The 21,056-nt window shown below is 41.0% G+C and overlaps 1 protein-coding gene across 2 annotated transcripts; it reads left to right on the plus strand.

Moving 5' to 3' along the window:
• Positions 1 to 17: 17 nt before the first annotated feature.
• mbtd1 (mbt domain containing 1) lies at positions 18 to 19,502 on the plus strand. 2 transcript variants are annotated; one of them, XM_090201870.1, is made up of 17 exons: positions 18 to 209; positions 1,139 to 1,340; positions 1,636 to 1,769; positions 1,950 to 2,070; positions 2,350 to 2,432; positions 2,598 to 2,715; positions 2,903 to 3,037; positions 3,277 to 3,365; positions 3,490 to 3,715; positions 3,879 to 3,934; positions 4,054 to 4,158; positions 4,371 to 4,518; positions 4,745 to 4,827; positions 5,103 to 5,337; positions 10,538 to 10,609; positions 13,872 to 14,045; positions 15,122 to 19,387. In XM_090201870.1, exons 1-17 carry the CDS (start codon positions 189 to 191, stop codon positions 15,241 to 15,243), a joined length of 2,124 nt encoding a protein of 707 aa, XP_090057996.1. In that variant the 5' UTR covers positions 18 to 188; the 3' UTR covers positions 15,244 to 19,387. The 2 variants fall into 2 exon arrangements, with proteins under 2 accessions (XP_090057996.1, XP_090057995.1); XM_090201869.1 differs by lacking the exons at positions 18 to 209; positions 1,139 to 1,340; positions 1,636 to 1,769; positions 1,950 to 2,070; positions 13,872 to 14,045 and having other exon boundaries at positions 2,308 to 2,432; positions 15,122 to 19,502.
• Positions 19,503 to 21,056: the final 1,554 nt, after the last annotated feature.

Below are 21,056 nucleotides of genomic sequence, written 5' to 3' on the forward strand. Positions count from 1 at the left end.
ACCAATCACAGCAAAGTGGGTTCTGAACGCGCATGCTCATTTGATACGTTGTATTTTTGTTGATACTATCCTGCTTGAGTTCCTTTCGGGGTTCTGAGTTTAGCTTTTTCAAGCTATTAAACCCCCTACTTTGGGGGGTTTACTATTCTAATTGAGCCAATAAAATACTGTAACTATATGAAGGGCTGATGGAGAATACAAGGGATTTGGTGAGTTCATTTTCCCGATGTGGTCCGTCCGTATCCGATTTGTTGTGTAGCAAGCTTGCTAACTTTAGCCTTAGCTAGCGCCTCCCTTTCGTTATCGGATTGTAGTAACAGCTGATTGAATTCCCTAAACTACAAAATAGCAATATCAAACAGCCCTTATTTTATTGGAAAGTGAATATGTGAACACTTTATTCTGTTTTTACATGCTAAATGGCTACTAATTTAATTTATTGCAAGCGGTGTCTTGTAACTGACGCTAGGTCAGCTAGCCAAGTAACGCTAGAACTGGAATAACAGGTTTGCTAGCTAAGGCCCAGCCCATGTCTCTCACATTCATTCCGCAAAGTCCGTTTTAACAATATTAGCTAGCTACGTGTTAACGATAACATAAATAGCTAGCTAGCCAGTAACGTTAGTGTGATTAAGACGAGGGAGAAAGGATCGTTTAGGAGGTGTTTCTTCAGACAGCTAAGTTAGCAAGCTAGCGTTAGCTACCAGCTACTATTATATGCAGAGGTGGTAAATAAATGAACACTCTTAGGCGGCTTTGTGATTATATAGCAAGGAAACTGGTATTGTATTCTATATATACGTAAGACTCAGTTATTGCTCAGTTACATTTTGTTATCCGATGCTAGTAACTGTATTGGTATGGATGTTTCTCATCTCATCTGTAGCCATGTACATATGCGTAGCCATGGTAGTTATGTCTGCTACATATCAGCGTGGCTGTTGTATCACATTGTTTACCGTACACCGTTTCCAAGTATACCAATCTTCTTTTAGGACTAATATGCCATAATAAAACATGTTATTTGTGAGTATTCACTTGTTGAAAGAAAAACAAGTGTCAATAAATGATATATCCCCCTCACTGTACAATCGGTGTCAGTAGGGCGTCATGCGTTCCCTCTCTCTGCTCCTTCCAGGCTGAACGCACCCCGCGTTCGGAGCGTAAGCGCCAGGACTCGTTTGGGATGTTTGACCGGTACGACAGCTGCAGTGAGGAGAGCACCAGTAGCTCCAGCTCAGATGACAGTGAGGACGAGGTGCCCTCCATCCCCGCCAGCCTGCCAATCATCAAAAACAATGGACAGGTCTACACCTATCCCGACGGCAAGACCGGCATGGGTCAGTACAGGGAAATATTGATATAGAATCCATAAATATAAATCAGTTAAGAATCCTATGGGTCAGTCAGTGTCTCTGGGGTGATTGCACAAAACCGGTTGAGCGAGTGAATTAAGTGGCTGCCTGTGAATGACATAGATCCCGGCCTGCTACTGTCATAGTTATCCTGTCATTTCATACAATATAGTTGAGAAAAATAACTGATGAAAGAAGACTACATTGCTTTGAATTAATTGGAATTTTCTGCTTTATTCTGAGTTTCCAGGAAATGTTTATGTGTTGCCTTGTTTTCCAGCCACGTGTGAGATGTGTGGGATGGTCGGAGTGCGAGACGCCTTCTACTCCAAGACTAAACGCTTCTGCAGCGTCTCCTGCTCTAGAAGTTACTCCTCCAACTCTAAAAAAGCCAGCATCTTGGCTCGACTCCAGGTAACCTTATAATCCCATACTATGTTCTGTATGTTATTTGTTGTAGCCAGATAGTAGTATTAGAACAACATCTTCTATTTCCTTTGGAAATGCAAGAGAACATAACCAGTAGAAAGTGTGGGCATATTTTGTTTCTTCAATCTAATCTCACTGTTAAATGTTTTGTGCTTTTTACTAAAGGGTAAACCACCTACGAAAAAGGCCAAGGTGTTACAGAAACAGCCTCTCATGGCGAAGTTGGCAGCTTACGCCCAGTACCAAGCAAGTCAACAACAACAGAACCAGGCTAAATCAAAAGCAGGCGAGTCCACCTGTAGTTCAGTTGGTAGAGCATGGCGCTTCAAAGCCAGGATACTGGGACCGTCTATATGTAAAATGTATGCATGCATGACTAAGTCGCTTTGGTTAAAAGCTTCTGCTAAATGGCATATATTATAGTCAGAACACACAATCTCTCATATTGTTGTTATGCAAAAGAATGGCCTTGAATGGAAGATGGTTTTAGTCACAAGAACACACATTCTCTGTCCTGACCCAGTATAGTGAAGTTAATGTTGACCTTGTTCCTCCTCCCCTACAGTGGTTCCTGTTGAAGGCTTTGACTGGGGACGGTACATCTGTAGCAATAACTTGGTTGGAGCACCAGTCAGCTGCTTCAAGCACGTACGTTTAAACAACAGCTAGGCGTTCAAATGGTCCTGTATTGAAGTCTATTGCAGATGCTAAGGTTCTATGTCTGTAAATCTACCTGGTTTTGATCAACACAAGTGTACCTTGTGGGATATATTATGAACTTATGTAACATTTCGTTATTTCTCGGTGTCTCAGGTCCCTATGGGTACGTGCTGGGGAGACCTAGCTGAAGGAGTGATGGTCGAGGTGCTCAACTCCGATACTAACCTCTCTACTAAAGTCTACTGGATAGCAGGGATCGTCAAACTGTCAGGTAAGAACACATCTAACCACTTGAAGGATTTTTATCCGTGTAACAAAACAATTCTTAACATTTTCAAAGTATTGTTGTTGTTTTTTTTGTTGCCATAATGAGCAGACTGTTGTTAATATTTCTTTGAATAAGGCACAGTAATGGGGTTGTAAAGAAAGGCTCTTACTGTTTCTGTTCTCTTTCCCAGGGTTCAAGGCTCTGCTGCGGTACGAGGGTTTTGACAACGACACCAGCAGGGACTTCTGGTGTAACCTCTGTGTTCCAGAGATTCACCACGTCGGGTGGTGTGCATCCAGCGGGAAACCGCTCGTACCTCCCAAATGTAAACATCATTCCATAATCATGGTCATAGTAATACGCTTTCTTTTTTAACAGGCCTTTTTAACATATCTTTTTAACATGCTTTTAACAGGCCTTTTTAACATATCTTTTTAACATGCTTTTAACAGGCCTTTTTAACAGGCCTTTTTACAGGCCTTTTAAACAGGCCTTGATCTTAACAGAAGATGGAAAACAGATTGATAGACTGATGATGGATTATGTTTCTGGTTTCTCTCTCAGCGATACAGCTAAAGTACTCTAACTGGAAAGCTTTCCTTGTGAAGCGTCTCACTGGAGCCAAAACGCTACCACCAGACTTTGCCACCAAGGTAAGATTTCATCATATTGAGCTGCAAGATGTAAACACTGGTAAGGACGATGGCTTAAACTCTCCCTAGTTCTCTAAAAGCACCCACTCTTAGCGCTTCCTTTCATTCCCCCCTCTCTACCCAGGTCCACGAGAACATGCAGTTCCCCTTTAAGAAGCTGATGCGTGTGGAGGTGGTGGATAAGACTCACCTGTGCCGGACACGGGTGGCCCTGGTGGAGCAGGTGATTGGGGGACGGCTGAGGCTCATCTACGAGGAGGGCTCTGACGACTTCTGGTGTCACATGTACTCCCCGCTCATACACGCCATCGGATGGTCCCGGAGCATCGGGCACCGCTTCAAACGATCCGGTCAGTCAAGTTAGTTGGTTTTGGTTAAGTTGGTTGGTTTTGGTCAAGTTAGTTGGTTTTGGTTAAGTTAGTTGGTAGTTAATTTGTTAGTGAGTTAGGCCTAGGTAGGTAGTTAGTCCAATGTGTTTGTTTTCGGACTCTGCTGACAATGTTTGTTTCCCAGATGTGTCAAAGAAAATCGATGGTCAAATGGATGCCCCCGCCCAGCTGTTTGCCAAGGTAATGTAAATACACCACATGTTTACAATGCCCCAAGGCTTTGTGCCTCTGTGGTTTGTATTGATTATTTTCCAATGTACGGATCCAGAATGATGAATGAATCTGTGATATCTCCTCAGGTGAAAGACGTGGACCAGAATGGTGAATGGTTCAGGGACAGGATGAAACTAGAGGCCATCGACCCTCTAAACCTCTCAGCTATAAGTGTAGCCACTGTAAGAAAGGTAACTGTCTCACTTCTCCGCTTTCTGTGTAGCCACTGTAATAAAGGCATGGCAACAGTTTGGGTCGTTTCCATGGTAGAATTCAAGGGTCATGCTACTCTGCTGTTGGCTCCCCTGGATTGGGGTTTCCCTCTACTTACTTTCAGTCCCCGGTCACCTGTTAAGGTTTTGAGTTGTATACATCTTAGATTGATGTTTGCTGTCTGTTTCAGGTGTTGGCAGACGGGTACCTCATGATCGGCGTTGACGGGTCGGAGGTGACGGACGGCTCAGACTGGTTCTGCTACCACTCCACCTCTCCCTCCATCTTCCCTGCCGGCTTCTGTGAAATCAACAACATCGAACTCACACACCCTAGAGGTACACTTCTTACCCCAACTTTCTTTTCCTTCTTTTACAGACTGCAACATTCCCTCACTCAGGTATTATTATTTTTTTAACCGTTGTTTATTTAATTAAGGATAGTCTCATTGAGATAGTCTCTTTGTCCCAGTTGTTGAAGGTAGCTCTTGTTCCTCTTCCTTTTTGGCCTCTCTGGTCAAGGGTTATGTGTTAACCCAGCCTTACCACTGACTCTGCCCCACAGGGTACACTAAACTGCCATTTAAATGGTTTGACTACCTCAGAGAAACAAGTTCAATAGCCGCTCCTGTGAAGCTCTTTAACAAGGTAGGACTGATTCCTGACATCGTGGCTGTGTTGTTTTGTTGGTTAGCGCAGTCCTGTGGTTCTGTCTTTTTATGATCACATGAAAATAATACTTGAAATAAAAACGACTACAAGCAGGCATTACCAACAAGGCAAATAATTTATCTATTTTTCGCTTACCTACGTGTTTGATGTAATACATTTTTCAAAAATTGTTATGGAAAAAACACTGTATTGACCACAAACATAAAAATGTCTCTCGTCTTTGCCTCCGTCATCTTGTTGCCCCTGCCCAGGATGTTCCAAACCACGGCTTCCGTCAGGGTATGAAGCTGGAGGCCGTGGACCTGATGGAGCCCAGGTTGGTGTGTGTTGCCACTGTGACTCGGATCGTCCACCGCCTGTTGCGCATCCACTTTGACGGCTGGGAGGACGAGTACGACCAATGGGTGGACTGTCAGTCGTCTGACCTCTACCCCGTGGGCTGGTGTCAGCTGACCGGCTACCAGCTACAGCCCCCCGCCGCACAGAGTGAGATCAAATACCACAGTTCTACCCAAATATAACACACCAACATGTAACACACCAACATGCAACACTTAACACACCAACGTGTAACACACCAACATGTAACACACCAACATGTAACACACCAACATGTAACACTTAACACACCAACATGTAACACTTAACACACCAACATGTAACACACCAACATGTAACACACCAACATGTAACACACCAACATGTAACACACTAACATGTAACACACCAACATGTAACACACCAACATGTAACACTTAACACACCAACCTGTAACACACCAACATGTAACACTTAACACACCAACCTGTAACACACTAACATGTAACACACCAACATGTAACACTTAACACACCAACATGTAACACACTAACATGTAACACACTAACACACCAACACTTAACACACCAACCTGTAACACACCAACATGTAACACACTAACAAGTAACACACCACCATGTAACACACTAACACACCGACATGTAACACACCACCATGTAACACATTAACACACCAACATGTAACACACTAACACACCGACATGTAACACACCAACATGTAACATACTAACACACCAACATGTAACACACTAACACACCAACATGTAACACACTAACACACCAACATGTAACACACTAACATGTAACACACCAACATGTAACACACTAACATGTAACACACTAACACAAACGTGTAACACACTAACACACCAACATGTAACACACTAACACACCAACATGTAACACACTAACACACCAACATGTAACACACTAACACACCAACATGTAACAAACCAACATGTAACACACCAACATGTAACACACTAACATGTAACACACCAACATGTAACACACTAACATGTAACACACTAACATGTAACACACTAACACACCAACACTTAACACACCAACACTTAACACACCAACATGTAACACACTAACAAGTAACACACCACCATGTAACACACTAACACACCAACATGTAACACACCACCATGTAACACATTAACACACCAACATGTAACACACTAACACACCGACATGTAACACACCAACATGTAACATACTAACACACCAACATGTAACACACTAACACACCAACATGTAACACACTAACACACCAACATGTAACACACTAACATGTAACACACCAACATGTAACACACTAACATGTAACACACTAACACGAACGTGTAACACACTAACACACCAACATGTAACACACTAACACACCAACATGTAACACACTAACACACCAACATGTAACACACTAACACACCAACATGTAACACACCAACATGTAACACACTAACATGTAACACACTAACACAAACGTGTAACACACTAACACACCAACATGTAACACAATAACACACCAACATGTAACACACTAACACACCAACATGTAACACACTAACACACCAACATGTAACAAACCAACATGTAACACACCAACATGTAACACACCAACATGTAACACACCAACATGTAACACACTAACATGTAACACACCAACATGTAACACACTAACATGTAACACACCAACATGTAACACACTAACACACCAACATGTAACACACTAACACACTAACATGTAACACACTAACACACCAACATGTAACACACTAACACACCAACATGTAACACACTAACACACTAACATGTAACACACTAACATGTGACACACCAACATGTAACACACTAACACACCAACATGTAACACACTAACACACTAACATGTAACACACTAACACACCAACATGTAACACACTAACACACTAACATGTAACACACTAACACACCAACATGTAACACACTAACACACCAACATGTAACACACTAACACACTAACATGTAACACACTAACATGTAACACACTTAACACACCACCATGTAACACACTAACACACTAACATGTAACACACTAACACACCAACATGTAACGCACTAACACACCAACATGTAACACACTCACCATCCAACATGTAACACACTAACACACCAACATGTAACACACTAACACACTAACATGTAACACACTAACACACCACCATGTAACACACTAACACACTAACATGTAACACACTAACACACCAACATGTAACGCACTAACACACCAACATGTAACACACTAACACATCAACATGTAACACACCAACATGTAACACACTAACATGTAACACACTAACATGTAACACACTGACATGTAACACATTAACATGTAACACACCAACATGTAACACACTAACACACCAACATGTAACACACTAACACAGCAACATGTAACACACCGACATGTAACACACCAACATGTAACACACTAACATGTAACACACTAACACATCAAACATGTAACACACTAACACACCAACTTGTAACACACCAACTTGTAACACACCAACATGTAACACACCAACATGTAACACACCAACATGTAACACACTAACATGTAACACACTAACACATCAAACATGTAACACACTAACACACCAACTTGTAACACACCAACATGTAACACACCAACATGTAACACACCAACATGTAACACACTAACATGGAACACACTAACTAACATGTAACCCACTAACACACCGACATGTAACACACTACCATGTAACACACTACCATGTAACACACTAACATGTAACACACTAACACACCAACATGTAACACACTAACACACCAACTTGTAACACACTACCATGTAACACACTAACATACCAACATGTAACACACCAACATGTAACACACCAACATGTAACACACTAACACATCATGTAACACACTAACACTTAATGTAACACACTAACACACCAACATGTAACACACTAACACGTAACACACCACTATGTAACACATTAACACACCAACATGTAACACACTAACACACCAACATGTAACACACTAACACACCAACATGTAACACACTAACACACCAACATGTAACACACTAACACACCAACATGTAACACACCAACATGTAACACACTAACACACCAACATGTAACACACTAACACACCAACATGTAACACACCAACATGTAACACACTAACACACCAACATGTAACACACCAACATGTAACACACTAACACACCAACTTGTAACACACTACCATGTAACACACTAACACACCAACATGTAACACACCAACATGTAACACACCAACATGTAACACACCAACATGTAACACACTAACACACCGACATGTAACACACTACCATGTAACACACTACCATGTAACACACTAACACACCAACATGTAACACACCTACATGTAACACACTAACATGTAACACACTAACACACCGACATGTAACACACCAACATGTAACACACCAACATGTAACACACTAACACACCAACATGTAACACACCAACATGTAACACACTAACACATCATGTAACACACTAACACACCAACATGTAACACACCAACATGTAACACACTAACACACCAACATGTAACACACCAACATGTAACACACCAACATGTAACACACTAACACACCAACATGTAACACACCAACATGTAACACACTAACACATCATGTAACACACTAACACACCAACATGTAACACACCAACATGTAACACACTAACACATCAACATGTAACACACCAACATGTAACACACTAACATGTAACACACTAACATGTAACACACTGACATGTAACACATTAACATGTAACACACCAACATGTAACACACTAACACACCAACATGTAACACACTAACACAGCAACATGTAACACACCGACATGTAACACACCAACATGTAACACACTAACATGTAACACACTAACACATCAAACATGTAACACACTAACACACCAACTTGTAACACACCAACTTGTAACACACCAACATGTAACACACCAACATGTAACACACCAACATGTAACACACTAACATGTAACACACTAACACATCAAACATGTAACACACTAACACACCAACTTGTAACACACCAACTTGTAACACACCAACATGTAACACACCAACATGTAACAAACCAACATGTAACACACTAACATGGAACACACTAACTAACATGTAACCCACTAACACACCGACATGTAACACACTACCATGTAACACACTACCATGTAACACACTAACATGTAACACACTAACACACCAACATGTAACACACTAACACACCAACTTGTAACACACTACCATGTAACACACTAACATACCAACATGTAACACACCAACATGTAACACACCAACATGTAACACACTAACACATCATGTAACACACTAACACTTAATGTAACACACTAACACACCAACATGTAACACACTAACACGTAACACACCACTATGTAACACATTAACACACCAACATGTAACACACTAACACACCAACATGTAACACACTAACACACCAACATGTAACACACTAACACACCAACATGTAACACACTAACACACCAACATGTAACACACCAACATGTAACACACTAACACACCAACATGTAACACACTAACACACCAACATGTAACACACTAACACACCAACATGTAACACACCAACATGTAACACACTAACACACCAACATGTAACACACCAACATGTAACACACTAACACACCAACTTGTAACACACTACCATGTAACACACTAACACACCAACATGTAACACACCAACATGTAACACACCAACATGTAACACACCAACATGTAACACACTAACACACCGACATGTAACACACTACCATGTAACACACTACCATGTAACACACTAACACACCAACATGTAACACACCTACATGTAACACACTAACATGTAACACACTAACACACCGACATGTAACACACCAACATGTAACACACCAACATGTAACACACTAACACACCAACATGTAACACACCAACATGTAACACACTAACACATCATGTAACACACTAACACACCAACATGTAACACACCAACATGTAACACACTAACACACCAACATGTAACACACCAACATGTAACACAGGAACATGTAACACACCATGTAACACATAAACCAAACAACTACCACTTAGGCTCTCATTGATGGATTGGATTAAGTTCCAGCTAATACGTGACCAATTACCTGATGACATGCGATTGGAGTCCCAAACTAACAGGCAGAAACATTAGTGTAAAACAATAGGCCAGTGTTTATTTGCTCCTCCATTTTCTGTCATTTCAGTGGCCAGAGAAATCCCAGCAGCTGTACCTAAGCACAAGAAGAAAGCCCAACAATACAAAGGACAAAAGAAAAGTGAGTTCTCTTCTCTTTCATCATCACTCGCTTCCCTCTTCCCCTGGTCCACACCAGTGGAGGCTGGTGGGAGGATCTATAGAAGGATGGGCTCATTGTAATAATGGCTGGAATGGATTCAGTGGAATGGAGTCAAACATGGTTTCCGTGTGTTTGATACTGTTCCACTGATTCCATTCCAGCCATTGCAATGACTCTGTCCTCCCAAAGTGCCTCCCACCAGCCTCCACTGTTCCACACTCTGGTGGCGGGAAATCTATCTAGCTTAGAATTTCTGTTAATGTTTAGTTTTTTCTTTCTTGTCTGTTCTTTGGGATCTGATTGGCTGATTGGTTGGCAGTCCCATGACAGGAAGCTGCGGTACTCTGGGCGAGTGCCAAAAAGGTGGCGAGGGTGTTGTAACACTGGGTGTGATGGTCCAAACCACAGAGATAAAAAATAAGACTTATCTTTCTGTCTGTGCCATTATGGTGTCCGTGCCAACATAGGCAGTGCCATTGGGGCTCTCTCCATTTTAAAGTAGTGAATGTTATTCTGTTGTGTTTGAAAAAGCATAAAGATAATATTGTTGATTTATCGTCCCCTGCTGTGTTGGAGTCTTCTTGTGTGTTATTCATTTGTGGCCAATAAATGGCAGTGATATAGCTTAAAGCCATTTTCAAACCAATTTGAGGCAATTCTCTGACCTTTGGCTGATCACTCCCAACCCATAGGAATCCCCACCCAGTTGGCCACTGGTGGAAGGCCTCGATGGCAATGTCCATGCTGAAACTGGTTCTATCCATCTAGAGCCATCTGTCTACCTCTATGTTCCAAGCACAGCTTGTTCCACGTCTTAGGAAGTGGTTTAGCAGGGCTATGTGTAGACATGTGGTCACACACCACGCTAGCTGGTTTACTTGAGTCTGGCTTACCTTGGGTGTATTCAGAACATGTTTTAGAACATTTCACAGCAGCATACCACCCTGCATACCACTGCTGGCTTGCTTCTGAAGCTAAGCAGGATTGGTCCTGGTCAGTCCCTGGATGGGAGACCAGGTGCTGCTGGAAGTGGTGTTGGAGGGCCAGTAGGAGGCACTCTTTCCTCTGGTCTAAAAAATATCCCAATACCCCAGAGCAGTGATTGGGGACACTGCCCTGTGTAGGGTGCTGTCTTTCAGATGGGACGTTAAACGAGTGTCCTGACTCTCTGAGGTCATTAAAGATCCCATGGCACTTGTCGTAAGAGTAGGGGTGTTAACCCCGGTGTCTTGGCTAAATTCCCAATCTGGCCCTCAAACCATCACGGTCACCTAATAATCCCCAGTTTACAATTGGCTTATTCATCCCCATCCTCTCCCCTGTAACTATTCCCCAGGTCGTTGCTGCAAATGAGAACGTGTTCTCAGTCAACTTACCTGGCAAAATAACGGATAAATAAATCAGAACCGTCTTCTGAACCGTTTGAAACATGATTGGTGTATTTGAAATACTGTATTTAAACAGAATAAAATAACTTGAACATGTACAGTTGAAGGCAGAAGTTTACATACACTTAGGTTGGAGTCATTAAAACTTGTTTTTCAACCACTCCACAAATGTATTGTTAACAAACTATAGTTTTGGCAAGTCAGTTAGGACATCTACTGTGTACATGACTCAAGTCATTTTCCCAACAATTGTTTACAGATAGATTATTTCACTTATAATTCACTGTATCACAATTCCAGTGTTTCAGAAGTTTGCAAACACTAAGTTGACTGTGCCTTTAAACAGCTTGGAACATTCCAGAAAATAATGGCATGGCTTTAGAAGCTTCTGATAGGCTATTTGACATCATTTGAATCAATTGGAGGTGTACCTGTGGATGTATTTCAAGGCCTACCTTCAAACTCAGTGCCTCTTTGCTTGACATCATGGGAAAATCAAAAGAAATCAGCCAAGACCTCAGAAAATAAATTGTACAAGTCTGGTTCATCCTTGGGAGCAATTTCCAAACGCCTGAAGATGCCACGTTCATCTGTATAAAAATTAGTACGCAAGTATAAACACCATGGTACCACGCAGCCGTCATACCGCTCAGGAAGGAGATGCAATCTGTTTCCTAGAGATGAACGTCCTTTGGTGTGAAAAGTGCAAGTCAATCCCAGAACAACAACAAAGGACCATGTGAAGATGCTGGAGGAAACAGGTACAAAAGTATCTATATCCACAGTAAAACGAGTCCTATATCGACATAACCTGAAAGGCCGCTCAGCAAGGAAGAAGCCACTGCTCCAACACCGCCATGAAAATAAACGAAGTTTGTACTTTTTGGAGAAATGTTCTCTGATCTGAAGAAACAAAAATAGAACTTTTGGCCATAATGACCATCGTTATGTTTGGAGGAAAAACGGGGAGGCTTACAAGCCGAAGACCACCATCCCAATTGTGAAGCACGGGGGTGGCAGCATCATGTTGTGGGGGTGCTTTGCTGCAGGAGGGACTGGTGCACTTCAACAAAATAGATGACATCATGAGGATGGAAAATTATGTGGATATATTGAAGCAACATCTCAAGACACCAGTCAGGAAGTTAAAGCTTGGTCGCAAATGGGTCTTCCAAATGGACAATGACCCCAAGCATACTTCCAAAGTTGTACTTCCAAAACTGAAAAAGCGTGTGCGAGCAAGAAGGCCTACAAACCTGACTCAGTTACACCAGCTCTGTCAGAAAAAATGGGCCAAAATTCACCCAACTTATTGTGTGAAGCTTGTGGACGGCTATCCGAAGCGTTTGACCCAAGTTAAACAATGTAAAGGCAATGCTACCAAATACTAATTGAGTGTATGTAAACTTCTGTCCCACTGGGAATGTGATGAAACAAATAAAAGCTGAAATAAATAATTCTCTACTATTATTCTGACATTTCACATTCTTAAAATAAAGTGGTGATCCTACCTGACCTAAGACAGGGAATTTTTACTAGGATTAAATGTCAGGAATTGTGAAAAACTGATTTTAAATGTATTTGGCTAAGGTGTATGTAAACTTCTGACTTCAACTGTACATGCTATATAATTTATTACATCATGTGATTATCTAGGCCATTTACCTTTCTTTATATACACACACACACAATAGGATCTGTAATTAATTAGTTAATAAGTTAGCATTTATTTTATTATTCAAAATACATATAAAGTAACCCTATGCCACTGAACATTCAAATCTACACTGTTGGGAGCGGTAGCAACCTGAAAGCACCCTTAGTAGCTTACCTGAGTCTAACTTGGTGTCTAGAGCGGAAGGTTCCGGTTGGTCGTCGGCTCTTCAGTCAGGCAGGCAGGAGGAGGAGCCTATCAGGGGAGGACGAAGAGCAGAGTCCGCCCCCTTACTCCAACCAGGGCCCCACTCTGGCCCCCCGGTCCCGCACCCACCACCACTACCACCACCACCATCACACCCACAAACCAGGTAACACTGCCAAGAAATAACCACTGAGACCTCCACACAGACAGAGGGTGCTAACAGGGGTCAGTCCTCAGCCACTGTAGGTGCTGACCCTGCAGGGCGATCGCTGTGTGTTGGATACACCTGCATGAAAGCAAGTTCTATTCACTTGTTTCTGTGTCATGTTATTGAAGTGAAAGTACTAATGTGAGAAATGGCAATTTCTCCTCTCACCTCGTGATGCAATTCCTCCTTTGGTCGTCTTTCCTTCCCGTTCTCTGCTGCCAATGACTGGAACGAACTGCAAAAATCACTGAAGCTGGAGACTGCCTCTTCTCCCTCACTAGCTTTGTGCACCAGCTGTCAGAGCAGCTCACAGATCACTGCACCTGTACATAGCTCATCTGTAAACAGCCCATCTATCTACATACCTCATCACCATACTGTATTTATCTTGCTCCTTTGCACCCCAGTATCTCTACTTGCACATTCATCTTCTGCACATCTACCATTCCAGTGTTTAATTGCTATATTGTAATTACTTCACCACCATGGCCTATTTATTTCCTTATCTTACCTCATTTGCACTCACTGTCTATAGACTTTTTGTTTTCTTTTGTTCTACTGTATTATTGACTGTTGTTTGTATTGCACTGCTTTGCTTTATCTTGGCCAGGTCGCAGTTGCAAATTATAACTGGTTCTCAACTGGCCTACCTGGTTAAATAAAGGTGAAAAATAAATAAATAAACTAGGTGAGCAGGACGTCTGCAGGATGGAGGAAAAGTGGTGATATAATATACTTTAGAAGTCTGGTTTCATTACAGGAACTACAGGCTCAGATGGAGGGCTAGGTATTAACAAGGATAGCTGTTCCTGTGCTGAAAAGTGTTTTGTGACTAAAAATGGTTGTTTACCCCCTAAGATATGTGTGTATATATATATATATATATATATTTAAATGGTTGTTTAGCTATTTTCTTCTGTCTTGGTATGCTGTACAGGTTTTCGACTATTTTTTTTTAAATTATTTTTTTAAAATGATGTAACCCTCTATTTTGCTAACTCTCTCTCCCTCTCTCTCTCTCTCCCTCACTCTAGAGTCTCTGTTATGTCTTAAGGAGGAACAGGCTGAGGTGGATGAGTTCACCTTCTCCCATGGCGTCTCAGACCAGGAGAGCATCGGCTCTGGCAGCTACTACATCAAACAGGAGCCCTGTTGACAGGGGGGACAGGGGACCGGGGCTAAGCCTGGGAGGGTAGGGCGATCTGGACAATAGAAACCCCTGAAATCCAACATCCAGAGAGACACTGCCTACAACCCCCCAACTTAAGACAAGACACATCCCTAAACCAAGACAAGAGCAACAGGGCAGGGAGAGCTCTAAAAAACCTTGTCCAGAAAAGATGGCCCTCTAACACTGCAATCAGGGGAGAATACTGCTGGGGGACTTGGTAACCAAAAACACTAAATGACTACATGCCCTGAAACCCAAACCCTTACCCCACAAAATCAAGACAGGGAGCTACTTAGGTCTCCCCAAAACCATCCAGGGGAGAAGAACACTTCTGAGCAGCTACAACATCAAACCCTGGAGCCCTGATGGACAGTCACTCATTCAGTGAGACTGACATACCATATAAACAACGGGTAACTGGACACTTCCTAAAGCCACTGGCCGGGAAGAGGGCTAAGATACCTGGACAACCTGATCAGAATCCCACATCCCTGAATGATTGGATATGACCGTGGCTTTCTGTCTTCCTCCATAAATGCATCTAGGCAGGGGGCCTTGGAGCTCTGGATGCCCACTACAGAAGTCTGTTCTCTGGGTACTCTGTCTCTCCCACCACCCTGCCGTTGGCCGGGCAGGACCTCTGACACAACTCGGGGACACACACACAGACACCTGCACTAACTGTGACAGATATATAGGTCTTTGGTTTATTTCTTTCAGGTAAGAGAGCTAAGGAAGGAGGGATTTTATTTCACGCGTCTTGAAAGCGAGGAAAGGAGGGGGAGGGAAAAAGCTGTATAAAACAGGAATCTTTTTTCCAACAATTTTGCCAGGTGGACTTGCTTTGATTTGCTAATAGTACTTGAAGTTTTGTTAAAGTTTCTGTTTTTGTTAGTTTTTGTACTTTTTAAATTGGAGGGTTGTTATTTTGTCTTAAATGCTGATTTGTTATCAACAGCTCTTTGGGGGAGTGGCGTGGATATTATAGTAAGGATACATATTCATAGACGAGACCTATTCAATATAGAACTATATAGATATTAAGGAAAGTGATTTGGCCTGAGTGGGTTTTGAAACCTTGTGATAGGACTAGATGGGGGTTGTGCCCCAATAGGTTAACTGACATACTACTTAGTATTGTCTATGCATACTATGTAGTATGCTAGTGTGTGTAATGGGATACACTAGATAAACACAGTCACAGATTGCACTACAGGAGCAAACAGCCAGTCTCTTTGGCTTGTTGGAACCATCCTTACCTCTAGCATGGCAGCAGCTTTAGAATAGAAAGACCAGACTTCTCTAGTGTTTGCGTCTGTTTTTTTTTAAACTAGGAAAACAACTCCAGAAACAAAGCTAAACCACATTAGATACTCGTTATTACACTCAACCATTATGTCTTATTCCTTGTCATAACCTATTTTCTTCTAAGAAAACAAGTGTAAACTCTTCATAAATCTGTCCCTTAAAAGAGAGAGAATTTCTATCAACCGAGGAAAGTATAATCCTAAAATGATGTCAATCAGAAATAAAACATTGTAGGCTACATGTCAAGAACGACATCGAGGTATGCAAAACCGCTTGATTCGGGATTCCCCCCTCTTGTTTATGGCTAATTCTTTATTTCAGAGCCAAATGGATGTGTACTGGTTAAGTATTCAACCGAGTCACTGGATAACAACGTTGTCGGTGTTAATGTCTCCGTTTATTAAACATGGCTTTGTTGATAGCCTTTTGTAAGTGTACGTTCACAAAACCAATGGGATCTGATTGGAGTAGGCTATAGCAGGAGAAAACCTTTCCCATTGGCTTCTTTATTCACCAATTAGACCGCATATATTTTTTGCTAGATTCCTGATTGGTTGGAGATCCTCCCGACTTCCTGAATCTGCTTGTGCATTGTAGCTGGTAGTTAGTGGTGACAATTGTATCTTGACTTCCTCTCTTCCCTCGCAGTGATATGTTATATTGTTGTACTACCTCCTGATGAGCTTGGCAGTCAAATAGAGACATCATAACGTGTCTCTAATCTGAGATGCAGGTTTGGGCAACTTGATATACCATATGCAAATGAAAAATAATGATATCCTCATATGTCTGACCAGACACCGAACACAGATATTTGTAACAGCACATTTTGAGGTAGTCCTCGAAATGGAATAATATGCAATAATGTTTTCTGTATTTTGCTATGTCAGATCGCTGAATTACAACACCCTGAAGTGATATTAAGGTACATGCAATATATTATACTTGCTTCAATTGACCTACATTCTATTGCATAACTATGTGAACTATGGTCTATAAACAGAATATAATAGATGTTATTTGAACCCACTATGTATACATAGAATAGTACAGAAAAGTTGTTTGAGCTCAGTTATTGTTGCAGTGGATGGGAAATGACCTACAATCTCTCTTTCTATACCAGTAAGGTTGACAATTAACTTCTCAGGAAATGTTTGCATTTTTCTCTAAGGTGTTTTCTTGGCTGCAAGGGTCAAGCAAAGTGCATTACAGTCAAAATTAAACAGAATGACATTTTGCATAAAGTTATTCAAAGGAAAGTCTTAATGGAATAACTTGCTTTACAAATGAATGTCTCTTCTTGCCCATGTCAATGTTGATTTCTCCCCTGTTTTTTGATATGGTTTCTTGTATTATGATTGTTCTGTTGATTTGGTGAGGTATTTTACATAAACCCTTCATGTCCTAATGATTTACAATACATTGAGAACCCCTTGATCAGTGTTCAGTTTGACGACATGCTTTGTGTAGCTAGGTTTTTACCCTCAATTATTGTTTCCATGTGTAGTTCCTTTTCCAACGGATGTACGATCAATATTTTCTACCGTTTCCTGTCTCTGGGTTTTTAGATTGTATATAACCTTAATTAATATTAACAACTCAATGTCCAGCAGAGTAATTAAATGTAGTGTGTCACTATCCTCTTATGTGAACAAGGTTTGGAGTTCAGGATTTGTTTTTTTTTGTTAACTTCAAGTAATCAGATCTGTCACAGACTATGACGAACTAGATGAGAATGAAGAAAGCGTGAAACGATTGTGGTAATCTTAACCAATTAACTGATCAAATTAAGTATCTTAGAAAAACAAAAAGACACAACTGTTTATAGACTAACTTTGCTGCTACCTTCCAAATAACCCAAATAATTCCTAATGCACAATCACATTTTGGAGAGAGAGGTTTCTTTTTCAGTGATACAATGACTCTTTATTCTTAGAAATGGATGTAGGAATGTCACCGAGATGCCCAATCCAAAATCAACACCTCTGAATCCCTCCTAAGAGACCTGAAATAACAGGATGCCATTTATAGGCTCACACCTACTTGTTCAGGTGTACAAGGGGAGATTCAGGAAGTGTGTGGAGCGAGGGGCTGATTTGGGACCGGATCAATTGAGTTAGTGCATGCAAAATTGTACGGTCTTTCTGTGGACCAACACTGAGCTTGGTTTGCTGTTATGGTCTTTAGTCGTGCTACCTACCGCTCACTCTAAAATCGACCCCTAGCCACTAATCCTATGTATCCTATAGATCCGAAAGGATTGGATAGGTATGAGAAAGATGGTACAAGCTCCATTTTGCCCTTTTGATAGGCTTAGTGGCATTTTGAGGCATATTGCTTACACCTACCTATCCAAACCTTTCGGATCTTAAATGTGTAGTGGAAGTAGGGGGCGGGGAGTCAATCTAGAATGAGGTGTCTGTTTGTTCTTTGAATACTAACACGGGTCTCTTTTTGTATGTGACAACCCCACTATATTCAACCCTTATATATCATGGTGCTATATATATATTTGATAAAGTGATTTAGTTATTTTATTGGGGAAATAATTCTCATTAACTGTAATTATGAATGGAGGGGGCTTAAGTTATGTTTTGGTGTTTTATTTTGGATACAAATAACTAAATGATTTGTTAAAAAAAATAATTATAGTATTGAAATTATAAACACTGACCCTTGTGGTAGAAATTTGGTTGCAATGTGGTTTGTACATCTCTATCTAGATACATGAGGTTCTTTATTCTGGTCATTTTGTGCTGTGATCGAGGTTTGATAGACAATACCTTGAATTTGTAAATAAACCAAATGTTTGGGGACATAATATTGGTTGTATTATTTTTGTGTCTTTTGTTTCCGCATGGCTGTGAAAAGGTGTCTGTTAACCATTTTTGTAAGAAACATTTTTTTACGCTGATTAAAATGATACTTATAAATTACCATATTTGTCAATGCCTAAAAAAAATTTTCTTCTCTCTTTGTAGTTCTATAGGTTACTTCACCTCAATGCTGTTTCAACCAGAGGAGGCTGGTGGGAGGAACTATAGTAATGGAATAAACGGAACGGTATCAAACACATGAAAACCACGTTTGACTCTGTTCCATGCATTCCATTTCAGCCATTATTACGATGAGCCTGTCCTCCTATAGCTCCTCACACCAGCCTCCTTTGGTTTAAAACACCACAGGAAATGAAAGATGTGGTCAAAAAGTCGTATGGAGGTAATATGGTGTTCCATTATGAGTGGTGGATAAAGTTCTTAATTCTCGTTCTTAAGTAAAAGCAAAGATACCTTAATAGAAAATGACTCAAGGATAAGTGAAAGTTACCCAGTAAAATACTAGAGTAAAAGTCAAAGTATTTGGGTTTTAAATATACTTAAGTATCAAAAGTATGAATAACTTAAAATTCCTTATATTAAGCAAACCAGTTTATTTATGGAGATCCAGGGACACACTCCAACACTCAGACATAATTTAAAAACAAAGCATACAGTGCCTTGCGAAAGTATTCGGCCCCCTTGAACTTTGCGACCTTTTGCCACATTTCAGGCTTCAAACATAAAGATATAAAACTGTATTTTTTTGTGAAGAATCAACAACAAGTGGGACACAATCATGAAGTGGAACGACATTTATTGGATATTTCAAACTTTTTTAACAAATCAAAAACTGAAAAATTGGGCGTGCAAAATGATTCAGCCCCCTTAAGTTAATACTTTGTAGCGCCACCTTTTGCTGCGATTACAGCTGTAAGTCGCTTGGGGTATGTCTCTATCAGTTTTGCACATCGAGAGACTGACATTTTTTCCCATTCCTCCTTGCAAAACAGCTCGAGCTCAGTGAGGTTGGATGGAGAGCATTTGTGAACAGCAGTTTTCAGTTCTTTCCACAGATTCTCGATTGGATTCAGGTCTGGACTTTGACTTGGCCATTCTAACACCTGGATATGTTTATTTTTGAACCATTCCATTGTAGATTTTGCTTTATGTTTTGGATCATTGTCTTGTAGGAAGACAAATCTCCGTCCCAGTCTCAGGTCTTTTGCAGACTCCATCAGGTTTTCTTCCAGAATGGTCCTGTATTTGGCTCCATCCATCTTCCCATCAATTTTAACCATCTTCCCTGTCCCTGCTGAAGAAAAGCAGGCCCAAACCACGATGCTGCCACCACCATGTTTGACAGTGGGGATGGTGTGTTCAGCTGTGTTGCTTTTACGCCAAACATAACATTTTGCATTGTTGCCAAAAAGTTCAATTTTGGTTTCATCTGACCACAGCACCTTCTTCCACATGTTTGGTGTGTCTCCCAGGTGGCTTGTGGCAAACTTTAAACAACACTTTGTATGGATATCTTTAAGAAATGTCTTTCTTCTTGCCACTCTTCCATAAAGGCCAGATTTGTGCAATATACGACTGATTGATGTCCTATGGACAGAGTCTCCCACCTCAGCTGTAGATCTCTGCAGTTCATCCAGAGTGATCATGGGCCTC

Source organism: Oncorhynchus mykiss, chromosome 16 (genome assembly GCF_057628025.1).
Source record: "Oncorhynchus mykiss isolate SJ-2025 chromosome 16, ASM5762802v1, whole genome shotgun sequence".
Taxonomy (NCBI): domain Eukaryota; kingdom Metazoa; phylum Chordata; class Actinopteri; order Salmoniformes; family Salmonidae; genus Oncorhynchus; species Oncorhynchus mykiss.

Bases quoted from the DNA above. Each gene is read 5' to 3' on its own strand.
- mbtd1 (XM_090201870.1), top strand. From the start codon at position 189: ATGGAGAATACAAGGGATTTG. The intron at 2,716-2,902 runs GTAAGAACACAT...TCTCTTTCCCAG, and splicing joins AGGGATCGTCAAACTGTCAG to GGTTCAAGGCTCTGCTGCGG. The intron at 10,610-13,871 runs GTGAGTTCTCTT...CTTGGTGTCTAG, and splicing joins ATACAAAGGACAAAAGAAAA to AGCGGAAGGTTCCGGTTGGT.